Source organism: Ipomoea triloba, chromosome 12 (genome assembly GCF_003576645.1).
Source record: "Ipomoea triloba cultivar NCNSP0323 chromosome 12, ASM357664v1".
NCBI classification, from domain to species: Eukaryota; Viridiplantae; Streptophyta; class Magnoliopsida; order Solanales; family Convolvulaceae; genus Ipomoea; species Ipomoea triloba.
In genome coordinates, this window is record NC_044927.1 from 2,528,652 (window position 1) to 2,554,654 (window position 26,003).

At 34.1% G+C, this 26,003-nt stretch overlaps 2 protein-coding genes across 2 annotated transcripts; both read left to right on the top strand.

Annotated features, from left to right (window-relative positions):
* The first annotated feature begins 10,952 nt into the window (after positions 1 to 10,952).
* On the top strand, positions 10,953 to 13,275 carry LOC115999180 (3-ketoacyl-CoA synthase 5-like). Its single transcript, XM_031238978.1, has one exon. It carries the CDS (start codon positions 11,203 to 11,205, stop codon positions 12,700 to 12,702), a length of 1,500 nt encoding a protein of 499 aa, XP_031094838.1. The 5' UTR covers positions 10,953 to 11,202; the 3' UTR covers positions 12,703 to 13,275.
* A 7,003-nt stretch (positions 13,276 to 20,278) lies between these two features.
* On the top strand, positions 20,279 to 23,118 carry LOC115998815 (cytokinin hydroxylase-like). Its single transcript, XM_031238473.1, has 4 exons — positions 20,279 to 20,785; positions 21,023 to 21,264; positions 21,903 to 22,287; positions 22,481 to 23,118. Exons 1-4 carry the CDS (start codon positions 20,279 to 20,281, stop codon positions 22,898 to 22,900), a joined length of 1,554 nt encoding a protein of 517 aa, XP_031094333.1. The 3' UTR covers positions 22,901 to 23,118.
* The last annotated feature ends 2,885 nt before the right edge of the window (positions 23,119 to 26,003 follow it).

Here is a 26,003-nt window from a genome sequence, read left to right on the forward strand (position 1 = left end):
AACGTTTCCTTGCATGTCACGTTGTAGAGTATGCTTGAGGTCTCGGCCAATTACTCGAAGGTTGTGCACGTACCCTACCATGTCACCATACCGCACGATGAGTGGTTTGCCCGAGCAATTTGCCGATTAGTGGGCAATCCGCATCGGCCAAGGCCCTCAAACACTAATGGGTGGCTAAGGGGCAAAAAGGCTCCACGATCGACCGACCGTGGATTTGGGAGTAGTCTGCAAGTTAGCCACCGGCGGTCTGCTTGAGCCCCACAGGGTCTTCTACTTACCAGTGAGCTAAGATCCAACGCTAGGGTCGTCGGTCGGCGTCCCTACGGCCCAAGTGAACCATTCCTCCCCACTGCTCGTTTTCTTAGATTTTGCTCCATATAATACTATTAAATGCACCCTTTTCTCCTTCCCTAAGCTTTGCGCTATGACTCCCTGTACTTTGCGTTTTACCATGCTTTGGACCCCAAACTTTCTCCCCTTCTCCACTTTACAGCCCAATCCTCTAGTATTTGTGCTCCTAACCCTATACTTTATGCCTTACCCTATTTTGGCAACGCTAGGGTCGTCGGTCGGCGTCCCCACTGCTCGTTTTCTTATATTTTGCTCCATATAATACTATTAAATGCACCCTTTTCTCCTTCCCTAAGCTTTGCGCTATGACTCCCTGTACTTTGCGTTTTACCACGCTTTGGACCCCAAACTTTCTCCCCTTCTCCACTTTACAGCCCAATCATCTAGTATTTGTGCTCCTAACCCTATACTTTATGCCTTACCCTATTTTGGCCCCCCAAACTTTATTTCTCGACCCAATTTAGGCTCCAAAAAGAATGTCATTGGGCTCCAATTATTTTCGACATAATTAATGCTCGGGTCTCCCCTCCCTAGCCTAGTTAACATTGGGCCTAGGCCCCATCAAACATAGTTTGGGGATAAAAGTTATTAAATAATGCTTATTTAAATATTGCTATAATATTTAATATATTTTTATAATAAAATATATAATTATAATATTTTAATTTATAAATTATTATTACTTTTATTATGTGTAGGACCATATTAGTCTTTATAATCATTGTTCTTTACAATTTCAAATTCAACCAAACAATATAATCAATATTCATAATAATATTTTTTCCGCCAATTAAACAATAGAATCAATTTTCCTAATACATGTTTTTACATGAAATTTAAATTTCATTCATCATCAATAATTTTTCACAAACCAAACAGGATGTAAGTGGTTGGATTTTATTATATTGTAGTAAGAAAATTTAGCAATACTGAATTGTAAGAATATTATTTCATTTGTTTAGTTCAGTTAATCAGGTTTAACTCAAGTTATTTATAATTTAATTTTTCATAATATTTAACTTAATATTAATATATAAAAATTTATATATTTAAAAGCTATATTAAAATTACTATTAGACACTTATAATAATAGAAACTATAATAAAATATTAAAGAAAATTGACGAGACTAGTGGATATGACAAATGTAATAATTATTCTATTTATAAAAATATTGTTAGTTGTATTAGATTGGATAGTTACGTTTGATTTTATTTAATTTAGGGTCGGGCTATTATCAAATTAGATAGAATTTCAAGCTTGCAATTTATCATTATCCAAAGGTTTTAATCAAATGACCATTGATTAGGGTTGACAATGGAAGCTATCTGTTCTTTATTACGACTCCACGTTCTGTCCCTCTCTCTAGTTCCTTCCTCCTAATTCAAACTTTACAGTCAAATTGTTGAAAACCAATTTTAATAATTCTATACATTAATTTTATTTGGAAACAAGCCATATTACAAGGTGGACCAGAGTCCAAAATATACAATTTATATACTGAATGTTCACTCAATATGTAAATTGTGACGGATCTCCCGTCCACCTACAATTCCCTAACAATGCTTGTGGTTGGGGGGTGAGAAAAAAAAGTTCGAAAATTGAAGAAAAAGAAAGAGCATCTAGAAACTTAATTGGATTAATGTAAAGAAATAAAGAATTTATTAGTACTAGTTGTTGAAATTCCATTGTCATCATATGGCATAAAAATTTGATAAAGTTAGAATTGTTGAAGACAACTATGGATCAAGATGATTGCATGTGCAATAACTAGGTGTGGGTTGAATTAGGTTTTGGATGTCTTCCATTGTGTTGAATACTTGAGAGAGACACCATACCTATATTTATTATAGGAGTAATAAAAATTTGAGATTTTATTTTTAAAGCGATTAAGATTATTTATGTGAAAATATTTAATAAATTTCTTTTTATTTAATTGATTGTTAAGTATATTTTTTTTTAAAATAAAATACTCATTATAAAGTCAGTCAATTCATGAGTGACCAATGAATATAAAGAATTTTATTGCTATGAGAAGTAAACATGAAAGATAAATTTAGAATAAGAATGTAACATTACTCTTCATTTACAAATAAACATTGTGATTTAATTTTTTGTTGAATTTATATCAAAGAAAGAAATCAAAACCACACGAAAGAGCTAACTTCCAAAACGAGAAAGCTCATTGTAGTAAATTAAAGTGTATATTTAGACTAGACTCTTAAGTCTTAACCATGTGTAATTATGTAATCATATGCACTTAGTAGATAATACTTTCTTATTGAAGTAAAACAACCACGTGCTTATGTGGCACTACATCGAAATTTAGTACAATGAAGGTTCCAGGGGAATACGTGGAGTCCTTCATTTAATTTTATTTATTTTTTAATAACTTAAGTAACTTAGGTTCTACAACTTTATTAAATTAATTATATGCTAAATTCGTTTCAAGATTATGAAGAGGCCGGTAAAATAGAGTATTCAATTTGATTGAGCTCTAATAAAACAAATTCGACTACATATATTTGAATTTGAAATTAGTTCAATATAATTCTTGAGTTAAATTTGAATTTGTGTGTGTATATATATATATATATATATATATATATATGGGTTCGTGAAAACAAATCTTTAGGTAAAAACTGATGACTGATATGATCTATTCATTTGGATAGATTAGTTGTTGAGTGTTGTTGAAAAAAGGCAAAAAAGGGGTGAGTCAATTTTATAAATATTGTAAAATAATGTTTGTAATAAATTATAAACTTGACCCCATAATTCTGTTTTACTAAAATCATCAATTATGAATCCTGATGGGCGACTAAGATCAGTCATAACTTTTTGCAGGGGGTGCTCTCATTTGAACCCGTCCACAGTCCACAGTTCCACACACACATAAACACCTAAAAGTAGACTACCATATATAAATTTAGGACCAAAAATTTAATCACTCTAAAAATAGAGGAGGGATGTACTAAACACACATGATGTGTAACTTTCTATCTTGTGTCATTCATGATACAGTTAGCTATCATTTCAGTAAGTCATATTACAGTTTTATTAAAGATAGTAAGACTAAGATAAACATTTATTATGATTAGAATCGAAAGTTACACGTCATAATCTTTATTGTTATTAGGTTTAATTCGGTTGGGAAAGTTTCATAATTACAGAAGAGTTGAAAGTGATATAACATAATCTTTTGTTATGATTATTAGGTTTGATTCATTGTTGGAGTTTCTTGATCATACAGTGGTTGAAAGTTAGAGGTCATAACACTTTATTATTATTGGGTTTATTTGTGAGAAATATATAAATATTTATATATTTTAACAATTATATTTAATTGTTTAAATTTGACAATTAATATTAATATTTTTATTATGTAATAATTATATCTAATTATATATTATCTGATCACTAAAAAATTATTTGAACGGTTTAAGTTGGTTGATGTAATATTTGGTAATGTTCTAATATTATTTTATACATGTTTTTTTTTTTTTTTTAGTTTGAAGTTTTTTAATTTGTGTGTGAGACAGTGTGAGAGACATTGTTTCTAATTTTTTAGCCATTGCTAAGAGGCAAAAACAAGTGTTACCCCTTGCTAAGTAGATTTCAAAATTGTATATTAACTTTTATATATAATGTTAATGAATTATGTTAGGAAGAAAATATAGTATAAAGCTTTGTCACATATTTGAAATATGAAGCTATGTAATTTTTTCTTTTTTTTACATCGATTAAATTTTTTTCTAATATTTTAATAACATAACATCATTAGTATTTATACAATATATGTTGCAGAAATCTCCTTCAATTCAAAATGCAACAAACTGTATCACCACTCCTATCACAAGTTTCTAAGCTCCTAAAGTGTAATGGTACGGTGGTAATTACATAACAACATTCACAATAGTGAATTTTATGTGTTTTTTAGATTATAATGCACATATGGAGAGATGAAATAAAGAAGGGAAGATTTAAAGTTTTTTCAGAAAGATTTGGGTTTTATCTCTATGGGACCCTTTCAAAATAAAAAAGGCTATTGCACTCCATGCGTGAATTGAAGCGAAATAAAAAAGCGTCCAGCCGAGCGCATACACTTCTATCCTTTCTCTCTCCCATGTTCTCTTCCCAATTCATCTCTGCAAGAAAGTGAAGAAAAACCAATTAAAAGCCCCAAACAAATAAGGATGTTCTAAGAGATTGAAATGGTAATAAATATTAATGATGATACACTCATTAAAAAGTCAATAGCTTACTAAGTTCAAATTAAAGGTAAAAACTAAAATTAAAAATATCATGCACAAAAATAGCATTCAAGTGCAAGAAAAAGAGGATTTTTATTTTTTTTTTTGGTGGTGAGGAAAAACTACAATTATTACAGAATTTATGTAATGAATGGACTCATCTCTTATGTATAATTGACATACAAACCACATGAGAAGTAAATCGCTAGAAAAATTTGGTGCGACATGCTCAATACAAAGGGTGTTGGCAAGAATATGAATTTGATCATTTTGAGAAACGCAACCACCGGCTTCACTTTCTTCAACCAGAATCTAAAATAAGGAGTGATACGCACAACTCCACCAAAAACATGTTAGTTTAATTGTAGTAATAATTCATTTTCTAGAGGAATTTTTGGATATCCAATTATAGTATAAGTTTAGTCTTTGAGTTATATGTGTGACCAACTTTAACCCCTAAGTTATGCACAAAGTGACGAGTTTAGCCTTTAAAGGACCAAATTCACCACTTTATTAAGAGACATGTTGGTGGCAGAAAAGTCTCAAGTGACTAAAATCGTTATTTCGCGCATAACTTAATATTCTGTATTAAATTACTTAAATATAGTCGCGTATATGACTTAAAGATAAGTTTGTACCACAAGTATAACTGTATAAGTATAGATAAAGGACCAAAAATACAATTTTTTTTCCCTATATAATTGGAGCTTTGTTCTCGAAAATAACGTTGGTATATGTTTCCCAAAGCTCTCAACAAATGAAACTTGGCAGCTGATGATTGAGCCATAAGAGACTGAACTGTCGCGTTAGAAGGTGATTGAAGCCACCCATTTTGAGAGTTGTGGCACACTGGGAGGGCAGAGTTACGGGAGATGCTAAATGATTTTTAAATGCATTAATATAATATCCTCAACCGCCCAACCTCCTTATAATTCAGTCTTCTTCCCTTTATTAAGCTCCATGCAGAAATGCGGACCTTGATTCCCAAATCAATTTCAACCCTAAATGAATAAATATTTCGGTGCAAACTTTATATTTTTGCATGGATCTTAATAAGGAGAATAAGAAGAAATCATCCCAAATGAGATGAAGGATGAGAAATCTGTTGGAAAAATAGCACTAAAATAGCATTTTAAGTGGCCATTTTGTGGTATAAATATATGTAGGGTCCACATCCGATTTGGGTCGGGTCAAAGTGGATTCGGATTCTTCGTAGTGAGACGAAAAGATCGATATATTATACGCTCAAAATGGATAATGGGTGAATGAGAAATTGGTTCTCAAAGTAGACCCATTTGAGATGGAATTTTAAGTGAGGAAAAGCTTATTAGCTTTGTCCCACATTGGTTGGGAATGAAGATTTGCCCCACTATAAATACAAGAGCCTTTTTAAGGCTAATTGACTTATATGGCATAGAGGCTCTCTCTCGCGCGCAAAGGGGTGGGGGGGGGATGCAAATCAAATCTCAAAATGAGTTCGGAAAGGCTTGAACTTGTGTGCGCCGGCACCTACGGGCACGAATGTCGTTCGGAAATTCCGAACGAGTTTTCCATCTCAGACCACATGAGATCGAACTGATCTCTCGTTCGAGACATCAAATGAGCTGACCTCGAGAGGTAGTTCGATGTCTCGAAGCTCAGCGGAGTCGACCTCTCGAAGGTCATTCGCGTGCGAGTGCGATGTCGCGCAGCCCGGGTTGGCGCACGCGTCCAATGTCTCGCGGACCAGTGCGATGTCTCGCTGCCGGCATGATGTCTCGAAGCTTGCACTTCTCGACGTCTCGCGGCACAGCGATATCTCGATGGTTCACAGTCTGCACCATGTCTCGCACTGCGACTCCAGTAACTTCTCGAACGCGACGTTTCACCTACTGTGTCCGTTCAGAAATGACTCTTGATATTACGGAATTAATTTGATTAATTCCAATCATTATTTTCAGAGTTATTTCGTGAATAATGGACTTAGTAGTGGGTGTAAATGTGTGCTAATGACAGAATTAAGTATTCTGCTAGTGGGAGGAGGTTACAAATGGATTATCAATGCCATGATTAATGCTATGATCCATTTCCTCCACTATATATTCGTTGTGAGCAGCAGGTTTGGAACACACCAAGAACACACTGCAATACACTGCTTTCTCCTCAAAACTCTGCTCACATTTCCTTCTAGCCACCTGCGTTGAACCCACGTTCCTAGTTCGCCGGATCCAAGTTCGTGTGCTCGAACGATTGGATCGTAGTACGTTTTATCCTGGGAAACCTAGACCGCAACGCTCCAGCACCCCGGGAGGCGGTAAATAAGGTTTTAAGGAGAGTGGCAACACGACTCGTGCTTCCAACCACCCGAGATCGTCCGGATTTCATCCTCAACCGTAGTTCAGGTTTTCAACCTTTTGTAGGTTGTGATATTTCCTGTTATATTATCCTTCGTGGATAATTTTCTGTTTGTATTTCCGTTATTTCCTTGTATTTTCGAGATCAACCTTGTAACAGTCTTAAAACTTTATCTGCTTCTTCCCCTTCTGATTCTCGAATTTCTGGAAAGAAATGGAAAACACTGAGGATGTTAATCCGAATGTCGTTAGTGACAACAATGGTGGGAACGGCAACACTGTTGCACCTTCCCAGGCACCAGTGAACGTAGGTTCACAAGGGGGTGTCAGCTCTGAGGGGTATATCCCCACGATGAGGGTACCTACGGTACCAAGTGGTTCGGCTGAAAAGCCGGACAAGTTTTCGGGATCATACTTTAAGAGATGGCAGCAAAAGATGCTGTTCTACCTCGCTACTCTCGGCTTGTCAAGGTTCTTGACCGAGACGGTTCCAGTGGTTAAGGAACAAGACCCTCACTCGGTAATGGCTGTTGGGCTTTGGACGCAAATAAACTACATGTGGTGATATCTTGCCCCACGAATAGGACCACATCGAGAAGTTGTGCAACAATGTGGTAGCTATCAATGATCAAGAACATGATGAACCCGTATACGATGATTGGTGGTAACAAAAGTTGTTATCAAGGAATAAAGTTGTAGTTTTCAAAGAAAATAATTTTCACAATTGATGTACGAAGAAATTAAAATAATTAATCACTTTGAAAATCGTGCTCCAACGATAAGGTAGAATTCAATTCCCACTCAAAATGATCACTTAAAATAAATATTTTTTTCAACAAATTACACATTAATTTATTATTTTAAAAGTTTTTTTTTTTTTTTTTTTTGTGTTAAAACATCATATTCTAAATCTAAATCTAACCCAAGAAATATTCATTAAAAACATCTTCATATTTCAAAATATTTCATATCTAAGCTCTAGTCGACTAGAACGAACATTTATTGGGCGTCGCAAAAATTATTTATTTGAAAGTAAAATACAATGAGGTGGCGCATAAGTGGGGTCCAGGATTAAAATCGAAAGGAATATGTAATGGCCGCGAGAGGGTAACTTGCAACTACCAACTATATGTATGGTATGTGCTGTCCAAACTACTGCTTCATAGCTCAACCTATATTTTCATGCAGAAAATACAAAATATATATTCTAAAAATGGTATTTTTAGAACAAAAAATAAACGATATTATTAATTAGTAAGTCGAGAATACAAATGAGAGGCCGGGTCCGCTCCTAAATTTTGTAGGAGAGCCTTTCGTAACTCAAGAGACCAAGAACTAACTATCTTAGCTAAAGCAGAGCGAGTTGGTTTAAAAGATCAAGTAACACATGTATATAAAATAGTAACTTAAAAGTTATTGCGCCTTACCTTTTTTTTTTTTTTTTTCTGCGAAAATAAAAGATTTAACTATATATAAGCATAATTATTTCATTATTGGGCAAATCTCGCTCTGTAATAGTATGCAAATCACACAATATAGGTAAACTGAATTAAAAAGATTCAGTACTACGTGCGACAAGCAGGACAAAAAGAGTTTTGACAAGAATTAAACTCGTGACTTTTTTATACGAGAATTATGTTCCGCCAACTCGTCCATCATTTTCAGGAGAATTTTTTTTTTTTTTTTGTTTTGAGCGACAAGGAAACTCACAGTTACTATAGGATGATGGACACTGCATATTACACTAGGTGACCTTAGTCCTATGTAATAACCCTCATTTAAATATCCCATGCTCCACCGAAAAATATGATGTGATGTCGTGAGGCAAGAAAATCTCACACACTTAAATACCACATGCTTAATAATGTTTCAAACAAAATTGTTCTTGGCAAAAGATGGAAAGATTTTTCTTTTAACCTAAGTCAGAAGGTCTCAGTCTCATTTAACGTGTAAAAGTTTATAAAACTTTAGTGCAATATATTTCCCTTTCAACTTTTTCTTCAAAGACTTTTCCTCTATCTTGGCAACTTGCAAAACATAATATAAACACGTCCATGATTAAAGATTTAATGCTAAGGTCCCATGATGGATATATGGTGACATACATATTTACATTTAAAACAATAAACTCAATATATACTTTTGACTAGTGTTAGATAATATTTGTGATTTACGTACAGAGTAATTACTAATATCTATATTTAATTGAACCTATATTCTTACTCAGGTCAAGGCAACACCGCTTGATAAAGTATGATACTTTAAAATGATACAAAGACTAAACTCATGATTAATTAGAATCCAAATAAAAATTTCAATTATCATTATATCACAACGACTAATTAACTTTTTATTAAAAATTTTAGACATAAGGGTCATTTTAGGTGAGAACAATTGCCAAAGTGAGAAGAACATGTGCATGCGAATAGAAAAGTGAACCAAACAAAATTATAACATGCATATGATGATATGTAAACTGTATCTATTATTCACTTTGACTTTTATATGTCATTCATTTTGTGCGTTACACATTCCCACATGAGCGTGTGTGTATCAAAGAATTAAAATTGCTGCATATATATACCCAAAGCTAAGGATCGAACCCGAATTCAACGTTTGAATAAAGATATATGAATCCTTTCCACTCAATCATACCCTCCAGTTCCATATATATATATATATATATATATATATATATATATATATATATATATATATATATATATATATATTTTCAAGTGCAGCGCCATGTTCTCGTCCGGCTGTGCAGATTGCACTCTTAGGTATGCATAAATGCACAACGTGTTTAGAAATGCACAAATACACCACAACCCTAGGACATGCAGTCATGCACCATTAGATATGCATAAATGCACAACAATATAACTTGTTCAGAAATACAGCAAGACCGAAATGCACAAATGCACCATAAAAAAATATATATACATCACACCCTGTTACATTTCTGAGCACTTAGTAGTATATTCTTACATATCTGATGGTGTATGATCGCATATTTGCAAAGAAAAGTCTGTTTGCACGTAACCAGACCCTTGAATAAACACCACCCTTCACATCCCGCAGTAGTAATAACTTGTACGTGCAGTGCTCCATGCATGTTCAGAAAAATGTCATGGGAACATCCATCTCGATTTCTTTTATGTTTCTTTAGAAGTCAAATTCAGTATGCCATATTTGTTCATTTGTTCCGTGCAGTAGATGGCCCATAATATTAATTTAACTTTTTTGTCTGAGCAAATGTAGTAGAAACTAATTATATATGTACGTGCCGGGTAAGTTTTAAAATAATTGTAATTCTATGATTTCAACCGTAAATTTTTGATTAAATTAGAAGAGACTCCTACTATTTCATCCACACCCAAAATTAATATAATATATAATTTTCAAAACAATGTTTTTTTTTTTTTGTTTTTTTTTTTAAGTTTTCAAAACAATGTTGATTGCTTTAGCTAGCGTATTTGATGGCTAAACACTTAATTAAAGCTTTGAGTGATTTAATTAGCTAGCTTCAAAGCATGTTTACGTACGCAACACACACACGTTAAAATAAAGAAATGATCGAAATCCCAGTGGGTTTAAGCTTCAGTTACTAAGTACAAAGTTGAGCAACCCTGCTAAGAATTTGTCAAACAGTTTGTTTAATAATCACAATATTCCAAGTTACAATGTAGTATCTGTTTATAACTACTTTCTCAACCAAATGAAGCACAAAGAGCTAATATCGCCTTCACTGAGGCTCGAACCCACCTCCTCTCATGTATGGTGCAACCGGGTGCCAATAGACCACAAGGTCTTTTGGCCAAGTTCAGATACTTGAAAGAGCTGTTTATTGATTTTCTTAGTGCCAACCTATTACCTCTTTAAGGCTCTTTATCAACTAGAGTCATAAGATAAGTTTTACCTGCAATCGAACTATCAGTATTTAAAGTGATAGAATTAGCGTACCATATCCTTTAATTTGATATCAATATTCAGATCTAAATGAAACTTCTGGAGAGATTAATTGTGAGAGGGGGAGTTGGACCAAAGGAAAAGGTCCAGCTAAGAGAGGGTTGTGTGACACAATAACTTGTTCATTAAATCCCTCCATCTGCCCACCATTCAATTCATCGTTTTCCCCTGCAATTTCCAGTCTTTAAATAAACCCATCATCTTCCCCCCTTCCTTTCTTAGTAAACCAAAATTTAACCTTTTTTCTGTGTGTGTTAGTTTCTCCATTCCCACAAGAATAATTGAAGTATAACAATGGCGCAACCCACTACTCCCCCATACACCAACTCGGTGAAGCTGAAGTATGTAAAGCTCGGTTACCAGTACCTGGTTAACCATTTCCTAACGTTGTTGCTGGTCCCAGTCATGGCGGGAATCGCCATTGAAGTTCTGAGGTTAGGACCTGAAGAAATCCTCGGCGTGTGGGATTCTTTGCTCCAGTTAGACCTAATCAAAGTGCTGTGCTCCTGTTTCCTCGTCGTCTTCGTCGCGACGGTCTATTTCATGTCCAAACCTCGCTCCATCTACCTCGTCGATTACGCCTGCTACAAGCCGCCGGTGACCTGCCGAGTTCCGTTCTCCACTTTCATGGAGCATTCCAGGCTGATTCTCAAAGATAATCCGAAGAGCGTGGAGTTCCAAATGCGGATTCTGGAGCGATCGGGGCTGGGAGAGGAGACGTGTCTCCCGCCGGCGATTCATTATATTCCTCCGACGCCGACGATGGAGGCCGCGAGGAAGGAGGCGGAGGTGGTGATCTTCTCCGCCATTGATTCGCTGATGCAGAGAACCGGGTTGAAGGCGAAGGATATTGATATTCTGATCGTGAATTGCAGCTTGTTTTCTCCTACTCCGTCGTTGTCGGCCATGGTTGTGAATAAGTATAAGCTTCGGAGTAATATCAAGAGCTATAATCTCTCCGGCATGGGGTGCAGCGCCGGCCTGATCTCCATTGATCTCGCGCGTGACCTTCTCCAAGTTCACCCTAACTCCTACGCTTTAGTGGTGAGTACTGAGATTATTACTCCTAACTATTACAAAGGCTCGGAGAGAGCTATGCTCCTCCCTAACTGCCTGTTCCGAATGGGTGGGGCCGCGATCTTGCTCTCTAACAAACCCCGAGATTCGCGGAGATCTAAATACCGGCTTATGCACGTGGTCCGCACGCACAAGGGCTCCGACGATAAAGCCTACCGCTGCGTATACGAGCAAGAGGATCCGCAAGGGAAAGTCGGGATAAACCTCTCCAAAGACCTAATGGTGATCGCCGGCGAGGCGCTGAAATCGAACATCACCACCATCGGCCCGCTGGTTCTCCCGGCGTCGGAGCAGCTCCTCTTCCTCTTCACGCTAATCGGCCGGAAAATCTTCAATCCGAAGTGGAAACCCTACATTCCCGACTTCAAACAAGCCTTCGATCACTTCTGCATCCACGCCGGCGGCCGCGCCGTGATCGACGAGCTCCAGAAGAGCCTCCAGCTGTCGGCGGAGCACGTGGAGGCGTCGCGGATGACGCTGCACAGATTCGGGAACACTTCGTCTTCTTCGCTGTGGTATGAGCTAGGGTACATTGAAGCCAAAGGGAGGATGAAGAAAGGAGATAGAATTTGGCAGATCGCTTTTGGCAGTGGGTTCAAGTGTAACAGTGCTGTCTGGAAATGCAATCGCACCATTAAAGCTCCCATTACTGATGGTCCATGGCAAGACTGTATTGATAGGTACCCAGTGCACATCCCCGAGATCGTCAAACTCTAATCTACTATCATCTGGCAAAGAGTTAATATCCAAAATAAACCATCAGTTATGTCATAATTTTCAAATTAATCAAACTGAACACTTAATTATGCAAAATTTTACTCAATTTAGTCCTCTTTTACTTATTCGAGAACTAAATTGAATAAATTTTTCATGGTTAAGTAACTTCGAATTAATTATTTTGGGTATTATTTCTTTGACTTTTATCTGCTTGTTTTGTACTATGGGGTGGGGTGAAACGTGTCTGTAACATTTCTGGGTAGCTGCATTTAGTCATCAACACGTTATTATTGCAGGGTAAAAAAAAAAAAAAGTTACTATTGCACTGTCATACAAAGGCTGCTACTCCTTTTTGTACTTTAAGGAAAAAAAAAAAAGTTACTGTTTGCTTGTAATAAGTCCGTACGTACATGCTGGGTAAAATTGTATTTAGTCACTATTCAGCTGTTATTCTATATTTCTCTTGTACTTACTTTCATGCATGCGTGCATGTGTAAAAGTGATCATAGGGCTAGGCTGGCTATCAGCCTATCAATTTCACCACTCCAATAAAAATAATCAATCATTATATCATTACTTAGGTTTTACTTTGTACAATAAATCATTGACATAAATTTTATTTTTCCTATACTGAATTTTTATTATAAATATTTATCAGTGATAATAATACAGTCTACAGACATGAATCATCATATCCAATTAATTATTCAATTGTAGGGTATAATAATGACCAAGTATAATTTTTATTTATTTTTGAATACTAATGACCAAGTATAATTAATACCCAATCTCTGAACTTTCAAAATGAAAATAAGGACATTGCACATTTGCACATAGTCAGATATCTCAAGTGGTCGCAAAATTAATTTTTAATTTTTCGTTCCGTAGCAAGGTGTACCAACAGGAATAAAAGAATTTGAAATCACTTGACAATTTGGGATTTATAGTACGGAGTATGAAGTTAGGGAACTTTATTTATATAAAAAAAATAAAATAAAATAGGGACTGCAATAATAAATATCGTTATCCTATTTAACTTCTTTGACTGTCAGATAAATAACCAAACCCAAACTCAATTGTGACAGGTGGCCATTGGCCAATATATGATAGGCAGGGCTATCTATATAAATTTCATCCAAGAAAAAACATATAATAAGGTTATTAAAAGATGTATATTGTCAACCACAAATGCCGTGCGTTTCCTCAAGCTATAGCTAACTAATTAAATTTAGGTTGAATTATATTCAACATTGTTGGGTTTAATCTTCATATTATTAGTTAATGTAGAAGAACAATGATAGCTAATAAAACAAGATAAAAGATCGGAAAAATTCAAAGACTGATATGAAATATAATAGGACGGCAAATAGACTAGCGTACTATATATCCCCTTTTTTCACAAAAAGATAAAGTCGAAGTGTGCTTCAATTGAAGGATTTTGACAATTCAAAATAAAACTAGTCAAAGGTTACTAATTTAATTATTATCCAATAAATTTGACTAAAATTGGCCTATCATCAACTTTTTTTTAAAAAACAAATTAGATAAGATGCTCTCAATCAAATTCTTTCACAAAATAATCCATCTTTTTTCCGGTTTATTGGTTTAATTTTATAAAGAAAAGTATATGGTTTTTGTAAAAAGTGAGGACTGATGATTTCAAACGCTCATTACGATGCATCAATAGTTAATGGTTTTAGTAAAAAAAAACTATGAGATCAATTTTATAATTATTAAAAAACTTTAAAAGTGAAGTTTATTTTATATATTTGTTTTGGGGAAATAATTTTATTTTATAAAACCATAGAATTGTTGGATTAAGAAAATATCCCAATATGCAAAACTACAAAGTGACACACCGGGTCAATATGAAAATGTAATACTTATACTTAACAATGTAATACTAATTATGAATAAAGTGTTTGTTACTTATAAGGAGAAAATGTAATACTTTTGAAAACAAATGTAATACTTTTACATTTTGATGTAAAAGTTTTACTCTGTACTTTTTTTTATTATCAAAAGTATTACAATTTTCCTTATAAGTAATGTGGATAAATGTTTGTTACTTATAAAGACAAATGCAATACTTTTGAGAAAAAAAATATAATAATTTTAAATCAAAAAGTAAAAGTATTATATTTTTTCTTTAAAAGTATTGCATTTTTTTTTGTATATAAGTAATAAACATTTTAACCTCCCTCCCAAAACACTCGTATAACTTTCATTCACACTTGCTTTTAGATATTATATAGAATATAGATTTTTAGAAAATGGGCCTCCAAATTTTGTAGACCTTAAACGCTCTGGGCCTCTAGCATCACGTGAGATTGAGCCACATATACTATGTAGAGTTGTAAACAAACAGCAATACTTGTGTATTTCTACACTAATGGGCAAATTATGCTGTGGACCCAGGTCCACCTTGCAAGGTGGACCTGGGTCCAAAACTACGTCGTTTTTTTTTTTTTTTTTTTTTTAGTAAACATATTGCTGAATATATAGTTGTCCAAAAATGTGTGAATGTAGAGGTTTCAAAGTGTGAGTGTAGAGTATAGAAATCGTGAATGTAGATTTATGATTGTGTGAATATAGAGTTGCCCAGAAATGTGTGAATGTGGAGGTTTCAAATTGTGAATATGGAGTATAGAAATCGTGAATATAGAGTTATGCATGTGAATCTGTAATAGAGTTAAGAAGTTCTAGCAACTTGTAGCCCTGTAATGTGTGAATGTGAAGTATAGGACCTGTGAATATAGAGTTTTGAATGTGTGAATGCATAACAGTGGTAATATAGTTACTAAACATATAATCCTGTAATGTGTGAATGTAGAGTTTACAAATTGTGAATGTAAAGTATAGTGTATGTGAATGTAGACCCAAATCCACCTTGCAAGGTGGACCTGAGTCCACGGCATAACAACCCTACACTAATGTCACTTCATGTATTATGTAAATGGGTCTATATTTAAAAATAACTAATTAATTAATAAGTTAATTAGTAGCGAATAAAAAGTAATTAGTAATAATCTAATAATAAAATAACTCAATAATAAATTAAAATACAATAGTAGGTAGGATTGTTAGCGAACAGAGCTTTCGACAAACTACTCATGTTCGAGCTCGGTAAGTGTTCGTTTATGTTTGTTTATTAAGGTAAACGAACATTAACAAACAAAATTTTTAGAGCTCGGTTAATAAACGAACAGAGTCTGAACAATGGTAAGCTCGTTTGTTAAGTGTTCACGAACAAGCTCGTTTGTGTTCGTTTAGTAGTGTTCGCGAACAAGCTCGTTTAGTGTTTGTTTAATAATGTTCGTGGACATGTTTATATATATATATATATATATATATACACACACACACACACATATAATTGTTCATGAAGACGTGAACATAGATTATTTATTGTTCACGATCGAACAAATTGTGTTCATGGACATGTACATGTGTTTGGTTATTAAGTGTTCACAAACGTGTTTGTTAACGTTTGCGAACACGTTCGTGAACGTTAACGAACATGTTCGTGAACATGTTCACGAACGTTAACGAACGCTTAATAAACGAACACAAACACGATTTTCAAAAACCTTAACAAAATGAACACGACCACGAACACCCCAAAATCCTTAACAAACGAACACGAACAGCCTCCGTTCGTTTATGTTCGGTTCGTTAACCGCCCTAATAGTAGGCCAACATAATTAACTTTTTTTTTTAAATACTCATGATTGTTAATAAGGTAGTATCTGTTCTATGTTAGCATTATATTGACTAACATAAACTAAAGAAAACAGCGGAAGCTTTAGGAGCGTGAACATCTCTAGCCATAGTTGTTGAAACTGCCAATGGTAAACCTGAATAATAATATTAGAGTACGGTTTGACTACCACTTTCTCCCGAATACTAGATGGTGTGCGTATTCTGAATACAGGAGCAGTGGGAGGACTATATTGCTTAAAAAGCCTACATGTCATCAATATAGGCAGATATTCAGTTAGTTAAACTGAATATCCTAAGTTGCCTAACTGACTAAATTACTAATTGACTTAATCATCTACTTGCACCATAATCACTTAATAATATAATATGTTATATTATATTATATATGTGGGAATAAACTTACATTCTATACTTTATATTTTCTTAAACATTATCAACTCAAAAAATAAAAGTTCACGTCGGAGTTCAAACCTATAACCACGGGTAATTCAGAGATGAAATTAGAAATATCCTTTGATTATATTGCTTAGTTGTCGTCAACTCTATCAAAAGGAAAATCTCTAAGCATCAATACTATACTATATATCCGTGACGGACTTTGCATGCCATGCATGAAAACCTTACCCCTGGTCTCATTCAAAACTTGAAAAGCATGCGATGCTTATAAGATAGCCGTTTTTGGGATCTTTTGCAGAATCATGATATCTTCGATCTTTTTTCAATTTCAATGAATTATTTTTCGAAATTATTTAAAAGATTCTTCTAACATTTATTTCACTACTAGTCTTTTCTATGCGTGATGCGTAAAAATAATTGTTAATATTAGTACTCAATGTTAAAATTATAGTTATATTGAAATAATTTTATAAAATAATATATACTAACGGAAGTTTAATGATGTAAGGATAACTTTGTTAAATAAAAATTAGTACAGTATTTGTAGCGCAATATAAAATTAAATAAACATAAAATATATAGGCATAAATAAGGGGTACTAACGGCGATTCAGTCTTATAAGTTTTTTAGATTTATAAAATTAAATTTCTTTAGAGAAACAAAAAAAAAGTCAGTTGGACTACAGGCTAGCTAGCCGCGGGCATTTGCAAAATATCAAAGCTAACCCCATGTCAAAATTCATGGGTCCGAATATTCACGTCACTACACAATAAAAAATAAAATAAAAAAAAAAGAGAGAGACTGTGTTCATGTCTTATTTAATTTATAATTAGAGCTTGTCAAAAGTAACTGGCTCGCACACTTGAGGGGTATGTTGAACATATAATATGGAGTATAAGTTAAACATGAATGTGCAATGCAACTATCAATTTAAGTTTTTAGTTGAGATGGGTTACATGCTTCAAGTAAACATAAATGTGTAACCTATTTATCATCTTATACTTTTAATTGGGTTGGAATACATATATCAATTTAGTATCATGACCAACTCCATATCAAAAGTCATGGATTCAGATCTCCACGAGTTACAACCTGTCCAAAGTAATTTAACCCCTCACAAACCCTAGTTTAGATTGCCCAACTTAAATCAAGAAAGTCAATAAATACATTTGAACTTTTAATCTGTTTAATTCAAACAACCTTTTTATTATGAGAAAACGTATCTTCCAATTCTTTGTACTTTTACCATAAAGATCAGATAAAAAATGAACAGCGGCTTTTTTGGCGCCGGCCTTGATCTAATCTTTGCCTTCAATCAGTGGACAGAACATATCCTATGTTCCTCTTCTAGATTACAATTTACATTCACATGAATTTGATCCGATCCCTTAAGGTTCGGCCGGTCGGAATAATTCGATTGTCGAATGTTTTACTACGTAAGTCGAATCTTCCATGCACTTCGATCTGCTGGCGCAATGACGTTCATGCATATTCATCTCATATTCATGCTGGCTTTCAATAATTTAATTTATAGCCATATTCCAAATCAACTCTTTTTGGTCGGTTATAACCGATTAATAAGACAATTTTGCCTTTATTATTTATTGTTAACCAAAATTTTATCAATTCGATTAGCAACCACAAATAATTTAGTTTCTCCACTTATTTTTCTTTAACCCCTAATCCAAAGTTAGAAATTACTAATTGGCTAGCTCTTTCACAAATAAGGATTACTAAGAATCGGGTGCATACCGGTAACAAATGTATGTTGTACGTATTAGGACTCTGTGTATTTGTGTCAGATTTGCATTTGAGTCAAATTATGACTCCTTATTCTAGGCTTCCTAATAGTACGAGTCATTTGGTTCGTATTTATATATGCATGGATCATATCTATTAAATGCGTTACCATATATCATTTAAAAAATCCTAGATTTAAAGGTGCGTTTTAAATAACGGTTAAATGGTTCCAGGTTTTACTATTTTTCAAAATGTAGATCAGACAAAATGACTTATAGTTGGAGCGATTACAGTAATTCTTCACTTTAACTATAAAAATTTTGCGATTACAGTAATTCTTCACTTTAACTATAAAAATTTTATTTGATGTATGGTTTTTGTTCAAACACTAAGAATACATTGGATAAGTTAAATCTAATTCAATAGTAATTGGGTGAATGACAAATTGTGCTACTTATTTGACACCATATATAGAGGGGGAGAGCGAGCGAGCCGAATGTGAGAGTGAGATTAAAAATACGTGTTTGGAATAAAAATCTCAAAAGATATTTTTTTCGTAAATCTACATTAATCAAAATAAATATTTTTATTGATTTAATTTTTCTTGAACTGTCAAACACTAGAAATTTGAAATGAAAGTCACTCTATGAGTGTCCAAACATACCTGAAGTGAAATGATGTTTTGATTTTCATTATATTTTCACTCTCACTCCTTAATTTGATGATATTGGAGTTATTGGAACATTTTCTTTTCAAAAAAAAAAACATAATATTTTCTTTTCCTTCAAAGGATAAAATACTATCTAATTAAAGAAAATAAATCTTAGTGTCTTACAACTATTCCAACCAAAACTTTTAAAATGGTATTTTAATACCAAACTTAAAAAACCGGTGCAATTATATATAGTAAAAATTTAATTTGATCCCAACAAAATCTATTTAAATTGTATTGATGACTTATATATTTACATAATAGGAAATTGTTGATATTTTTCTCATTTAAAATATTACTGAAATATTGCATGTAATTTACATTGAAATTATTGTGATATAACTTTTGTGATATATATAGAACATGATTTTCCGGTAAAAGGTGAGGATCGATCACAACCGTTCATCAGGTTTCATCAATGGCGGATGGTTTTAGTAAAAAAAAATGTGAGGTTAATTTTATCATTATTGCAAACTTTTAAATTTATAATCTTTATAAAACTTTACTCGCTCATTTAATTCCTTATTTTTCAATAACCAACCCCCAATCATTGAGCTACTCAAATGGAGTGAATGGATTAATATCAGTCCTCACCTTTTACCTATGAGCATGTTTTCACATGAATTCTCCCTTATATGCAATCATTAAATGAGAACGAACAGTGAGAGAAGTGTGAACAAATCGTGTCGGGCCTTGTGAGATATTGGAAATATATCAAAGTATTTGATTAATTTAGTAAATACGGAGTAGCTTTTACTGCCACCTACCAAAATATTTGATCTGAGTACAGCGTATTTACATCAAACTTTTTAAGGTCGTGGTTAATTTGTAAGTATTTCGTGTATACGATTCGATTTGTAATTGTAATTATGTAATTATTATATGCTTAAACAATTGTTATGTTTATTAAAAATTTATTAAAGTCTTTACTATATAGTGCTTAAACAGTGATTATTTGTCAATTATAAATAGCGGAGTCTTGATTTGATTCTCCGATCAGAAACCATGGTTTCGACGGCGTCGCTGGTTTTCCTAGGAACATGTCTTTTGTTGTTGCTAAAAGTTGCCTATGAAACAATCTCATATTACTGGCTGACTCCGAGACGCATCAAAAAGGCGATGGAGAAGCAAGGAGTGCGTGGGCCGAAACCTCGGTTTCTGGTCGGAAATATTTTCGACGTGGCGTCGATGCTGAAGAAATCCACCGCCGGCGACATGGAATCCGTGAGCCACGACGTCGTTTCCAGGCTGATGCCGCATTACGTGGCGTGGAGGGAGATTTACGGCAAGAGATTTATATACTGGAACGGGGTGGAGCCCCGGCTGTGCTTGACGGAGCCCGATTTGATGAAGGAGCTTCTCTCCAAGTACACCGCCGTCACCGGAAAATCGTGGATGCAACGGGAAGGGGCCAAACATTTCACCGGCCGGGGGCTGTTGATGTCCAACGGCGAGAATTGGTATCACCAGCGTCACATTACTGCCCCAGCTTTCATGGGCGATAAACTCAAGGTAAAAAAGCATGTGCTCTACCTCAACTAAAAGTCTGTTGATGTTTAGACTGCACATTTATGTTTATATATTATTTATGCTCAAGGTGAACATTTACAACTTACAAGTTACAACACCACTCTGTCCACACTCTAGAATGTGACAGGGCATTTTAATTTCGCAATCACTCAAAAAACCTATTAAATTTTAATAATTTAATACGAAATACTAAACATTTGTATTTTGTGACAATTATAGAGTTACGCCCGAGACATGGTAGAATGTACGGCGGAGATGCTCCGATCACTGCAAAATGCGGTGGAAACGGGTCAAACCGAGTTCGAGATCGACAGTTGCATGACTCGGCTCGCCGCCGACATAATATCCAGGACGGAATTCGGCAGTAGCTACGAGAAGGGAAAGCGAATTTTTGAATTGCTGACCAAATTGCAACGCTTTGCTGCTTTCTCTACGCAGTACTTGTGTTTTCCTGGTAGCCGGTAATTATTATTCTCTTCCCATTAATCTCTTAAAATTATTAAATGTAAATAAAAATGATTTTAAAATTATTAAAACGATACATTTTCATAAATATCATATATTAATTATTACACTACTATTTCTGCTTATAATGGCAATTCATAATAAAGTAATAAGATCAAATAAAGCAAATCTTAATGAATGTATTTAGTATTATATTAAATGCTTACGACCATATTAAAAAATGCCAAAAAGAGTTCCGCTTTAGAAGTTGCTCGACTAATTTAATATTTTTTTGTCATTAAAATTCAATATATTTCGAGTCAAATAAAAAAATTACAAAAAAATAAATCAAATTATTTTAATCGGCTCAAATTAAAAAGATTGACTTGTAATATTTGTATGTAATAATGCCAAAGACCTTGTGGTCAAGCGGCACCCGGTGTACACTCCCATGGTTTGAGCCTCAGTGGAGACATCTGTTGACTCTTTGTGCTTCAGTAGGTTGAAAAAGTAGCTATAAACAAATACTACATTGTAACCGAGTCAGTAAAACTCAAAAAAAAAAAAATTGTATGTTTTAATTTTAAATTAAAAAGATCGACTTGTAATATTTGTATGTAGTAATTTAATTTAATTTATTTATTTACGGTGGCAGGTTTTACCCGAGCAAATATAACAGCGAGATAAGAGCGTTAAAAATGGAGGTGCATAGGCTGTTGATGGAGATCATACAGAGCAGAAAAGACTGTGCAGAAATCGGGAGGAGCAGCTCGTACGGGGATGATTTACTGGGATTGTTACTGAAAGAGATGGAGGAGAAGAAAGGGAATAGCAATGGATTTCGTTTGAATCTGCCATTGATAATGGATGAATGCAAGACCTTCTTCTTCGCCGGCCATGAAACTACGGCGCTATCGCTCACCTGGACCGTCATGCTTCTCGCTACCAATCCTTCTTGGCAGGAGAAAGTTCGCGAGGAAGTCATGCAAGTCTGCAATGGCGATCCCCCCTCCATTGAACACCTCTCCAAGCTAACCATAGTAAGCTTTGATGTTGTTATGTGTGTGCACGCCAACTGTTTGTTAAAATTCCCCGACTTTTGCTTTGTTATTTTTGTAATATGTGAGTGCACGCCAACTGTTTGTTAAAATTCCCCAACTTTTTTTGCTTTGTTATTTTCGTAATATGTGAGTGCACGCCAACTGTTTGTTAAAATTCCCCAACCATTTGCAGTTGAGTGCGGTGATAAACGAGTCGCTACGGTTGTATCCGCCGGTGACGTTGCTGCCGAGAATGGCGTTTGAGGACTTCAAGCTGGGGGATCTGCACATTCCGAAGGGTTTAGCGATATGGATTCCGGTACTCGCCATCCATCACAGCGAAGAAATTTGGGGAAAAGATGTGAACGAGTTCAAGCCAGAAAGGTTTCTCTCAAGGTCCTACTCGGCCGGCCGGTTTTTCCTTCCGTTCGCCGCCGGGCCGCGGAACTGCATCGGCCAATCTTATGCGTTGATGGAAGCTAAGATCGTGCTGGCCATGTTGATTTCCCGATTCAGCTTCGAAATCTCCGACAATTATCGTCATGCTCCGGTGATTGTCATCAGTATCAAACCTAAGTATGGCGTTCAAATCCGACTCAAACCTTTAATTTGATCTAGCAAGGATTAGGAAAACATAGTGAGACAACATTTGGGTGTGCAGTGAACGAGGATTTACTTTTATTTTTATTTTTATATTACATCTAGACTTTGGTTATAATGATCATACATGCTTGTCTATCAATATATCCTAACAAAATGATGGTACAAGCTTGACATTTTATATGCATATTATATCCTTTAATACACTTATTTTATAGAGTGTGATGGATATATTAGAGTTGGGTTAAGAGTCAATGGACTCGATGTAGCAGAGTAAGGCGGATCCAAGTGACTTCGGAGCCCTGAGCACAGCGCTTAGCCTAGGCCTTAGGCCGCCAAGGTTGAGCCCAACACTCGGCCTGAACCCTAGGCCCTATGCCACCAAGTCCGGGCCCATAACTTGGCCTTGGCCCCAGACCACCAAGGTTGAGTACTTGAGTCTAATGCTCGGCCTCGGCCCCGACTGCAAAGGTCGATCCAAGCACCTGGAGTTAGAACATCTCCAATCCACTTGTAATAGCATTATATGATTCCTAAAAAAGCATTTTTGTCCTTTTCCATCGACATCTTTATCTTTGTCATTTACTATATATATATATATATATATATATCTCTCTCTCTCTCTCTCTATATATATATATATATATATATATATATATAATCTTTTATCATTGTTCTTTAATTATTAGGTTATTTGAATCGGACTACCCGGATCAATATATAATCTATAAGACTGAATTGAAATTATTGAATTATATATGTAATTAGAAATATAAAGGATTACATGAATATTTTTGAAGGGAAAAAATGTTAAATATTTAAACTATGAATTGAACACAAAAATACAATTCAACCATTCAACCTAAAAAAGTGTAATTAACCTATCAAACGTGCAAAAATCAAGCAATTTTGGCAAATGACTTATATGAACATTGTATGTGTGTGTGTGTGTTTTTATTTTATTTTATTTTTATTTAGTTTGTTAATTGTATTTTTTTTAATGTAAATTTGATGATTTATTTGACTTTTTTTTTCTTATTAATTTGATTGATTTAGTTAAAAGGGAGTATTCAACCCACATATATAGGTAACATGTTAAGATATGCCCAAGTTCAATATAATAATCCAAGTGCCTAATTTCTGATTGAAAATATCCAACTGGGCTTAGAAAGATACGATCTCTTCTCAGTTTTTTTTTTCTTTAATTATTATGTCAGGAATTTTAGAAAGAAATAAAAGAATATATTTAAAAAAAAAAAAAAAAGGAATCCAGTGGCCCCTTAATTATTTACTTCTATGATTTCTGGCATGATAAAGTATAAAATATTTCACGTATACATGTACTATGCATTTGCTGCTCTACCGTGTGCAGTGGTACATTAAATAATAGACTGCACTACTACAGCCATTTTTTTTTAACCCAATTGATCTAATCATGTTTTAAAAAAAAATAAAAAAAATATTACCATGGTCTATAAAATTATTTGAGTCTGAGTGGTATGATGTACAATTTGACTTTCTGTGTTTGTTATTATAAAGTTTGAGTTGTTTTTTGCCTTCAAAAAAATTATTTGAGTCTTGAACCCTTTAAGTCCTTCTTTATACAAATATGCTTAGTTTCGATATATGATTCTAATTAATTTGCTATGAAAATATGTAGTTAAACCAAAAAATATTGCATTAAAAAATGTGATTATTACATTCTATTTGAAGTGCATGTTTTCTTTATATAATTATATAAAGTAACCATATACTCCGTAATATTTATGTAAAATGCTAAGCTTACTCATAATTTGCTTTGATACATGGTTAAATCAATCGTTTATCACTACACAAAAAAGTGCGGTTAATAGTGAAGACATAATTTTTTTTATATTTATAATTGTGTAGCAGTTAGCGTCACGTTTCGATGAAAGATGTTAGATTCGACTCTCCAAACCCCCCTCGCGATATCTTTATTTATGGAAACGATGGTTTGTAGATCTTTGTCTTATGGAAACACAAAACAGACAACGAATGCAGCTAAGGCGCTCAGTTGTCTTGTGTAAACAGACGACAATGAGCATCTTAAGTAGAAACATTTGTTCAATATATAATGTTCTTATCAACTGGATCATTTTAATTAATTATTAATTAAAAACTTAAGGTGGGATGATAAGAGATTAGAAGACAAAATATTTAAAATATAAACTCTCATCTAATGCTGCAAGTTTTTATTTAAAAGTACTATTTAGGGTATATACTTCTGTCATGTGGCTTATATTAATTGGATCAAAGTAAAAAAGAAAATAAATGAGAAAAAAATGTTATTTCTTTATAACAAAATTAATTAAAATTAATGAACATATTAAAGAATTAGTAAACCCTTTACAAATTGAAAGAAGTTGTGTAATCCATGATAGAACCCTTTGGTGCATGAATTGATCCAATCCGACACTTGATAGAGTGGACACAATTTGACATATTATTTTCTTAGGACAATTTGAAGTTTTTAATTATATAGTTCAAAACAATAAAATTATAAAATAGATTGACATAATTGCTGTTTACTCTTGTGTTTGATATTGATCAAAGCAATTATTCTCAAGTCACATAAATACTGTTAAAAAAAATGTCATCATGGTATTAGAATTGAATATGGAAATATATAGCACCCACAGAGATAATCATCCCATCATACTATTAAAGTGTGAAAATCTACCTCCAAGTTACAATTCAACTGGTTTTCAATGTAACTCAATATATGATGAGTCAAGTGGAGGATATTGGTACTTCCTATCTAAACTTCTCTCGTTAACATTTCTTAATTCAATTAAAAATTGAAAATCAATTTTAATATATTAATTAGACTGCAGGTTCCTAAGTTCCTATCTGATCGAGGGAGGTCATTTTCTCTCACACGTTAAGAGAATGTAACAAAAGTGTGGACTGACATGCGAATATCAGGCAAGCAACGAATTGGGGTACAACAATCCTGGAACACTCGCGCGCCAGGGAGTTTGCAGAATCTTCTTCTTGTTGATGCTCACGGTGCCATGACTTGTAGAGTGTGGTAATCCATGCTGCGCTCCTGTTCTTCTACGGGTCGTTTCTCACCCCCCCCCCCCCCCCCCCCC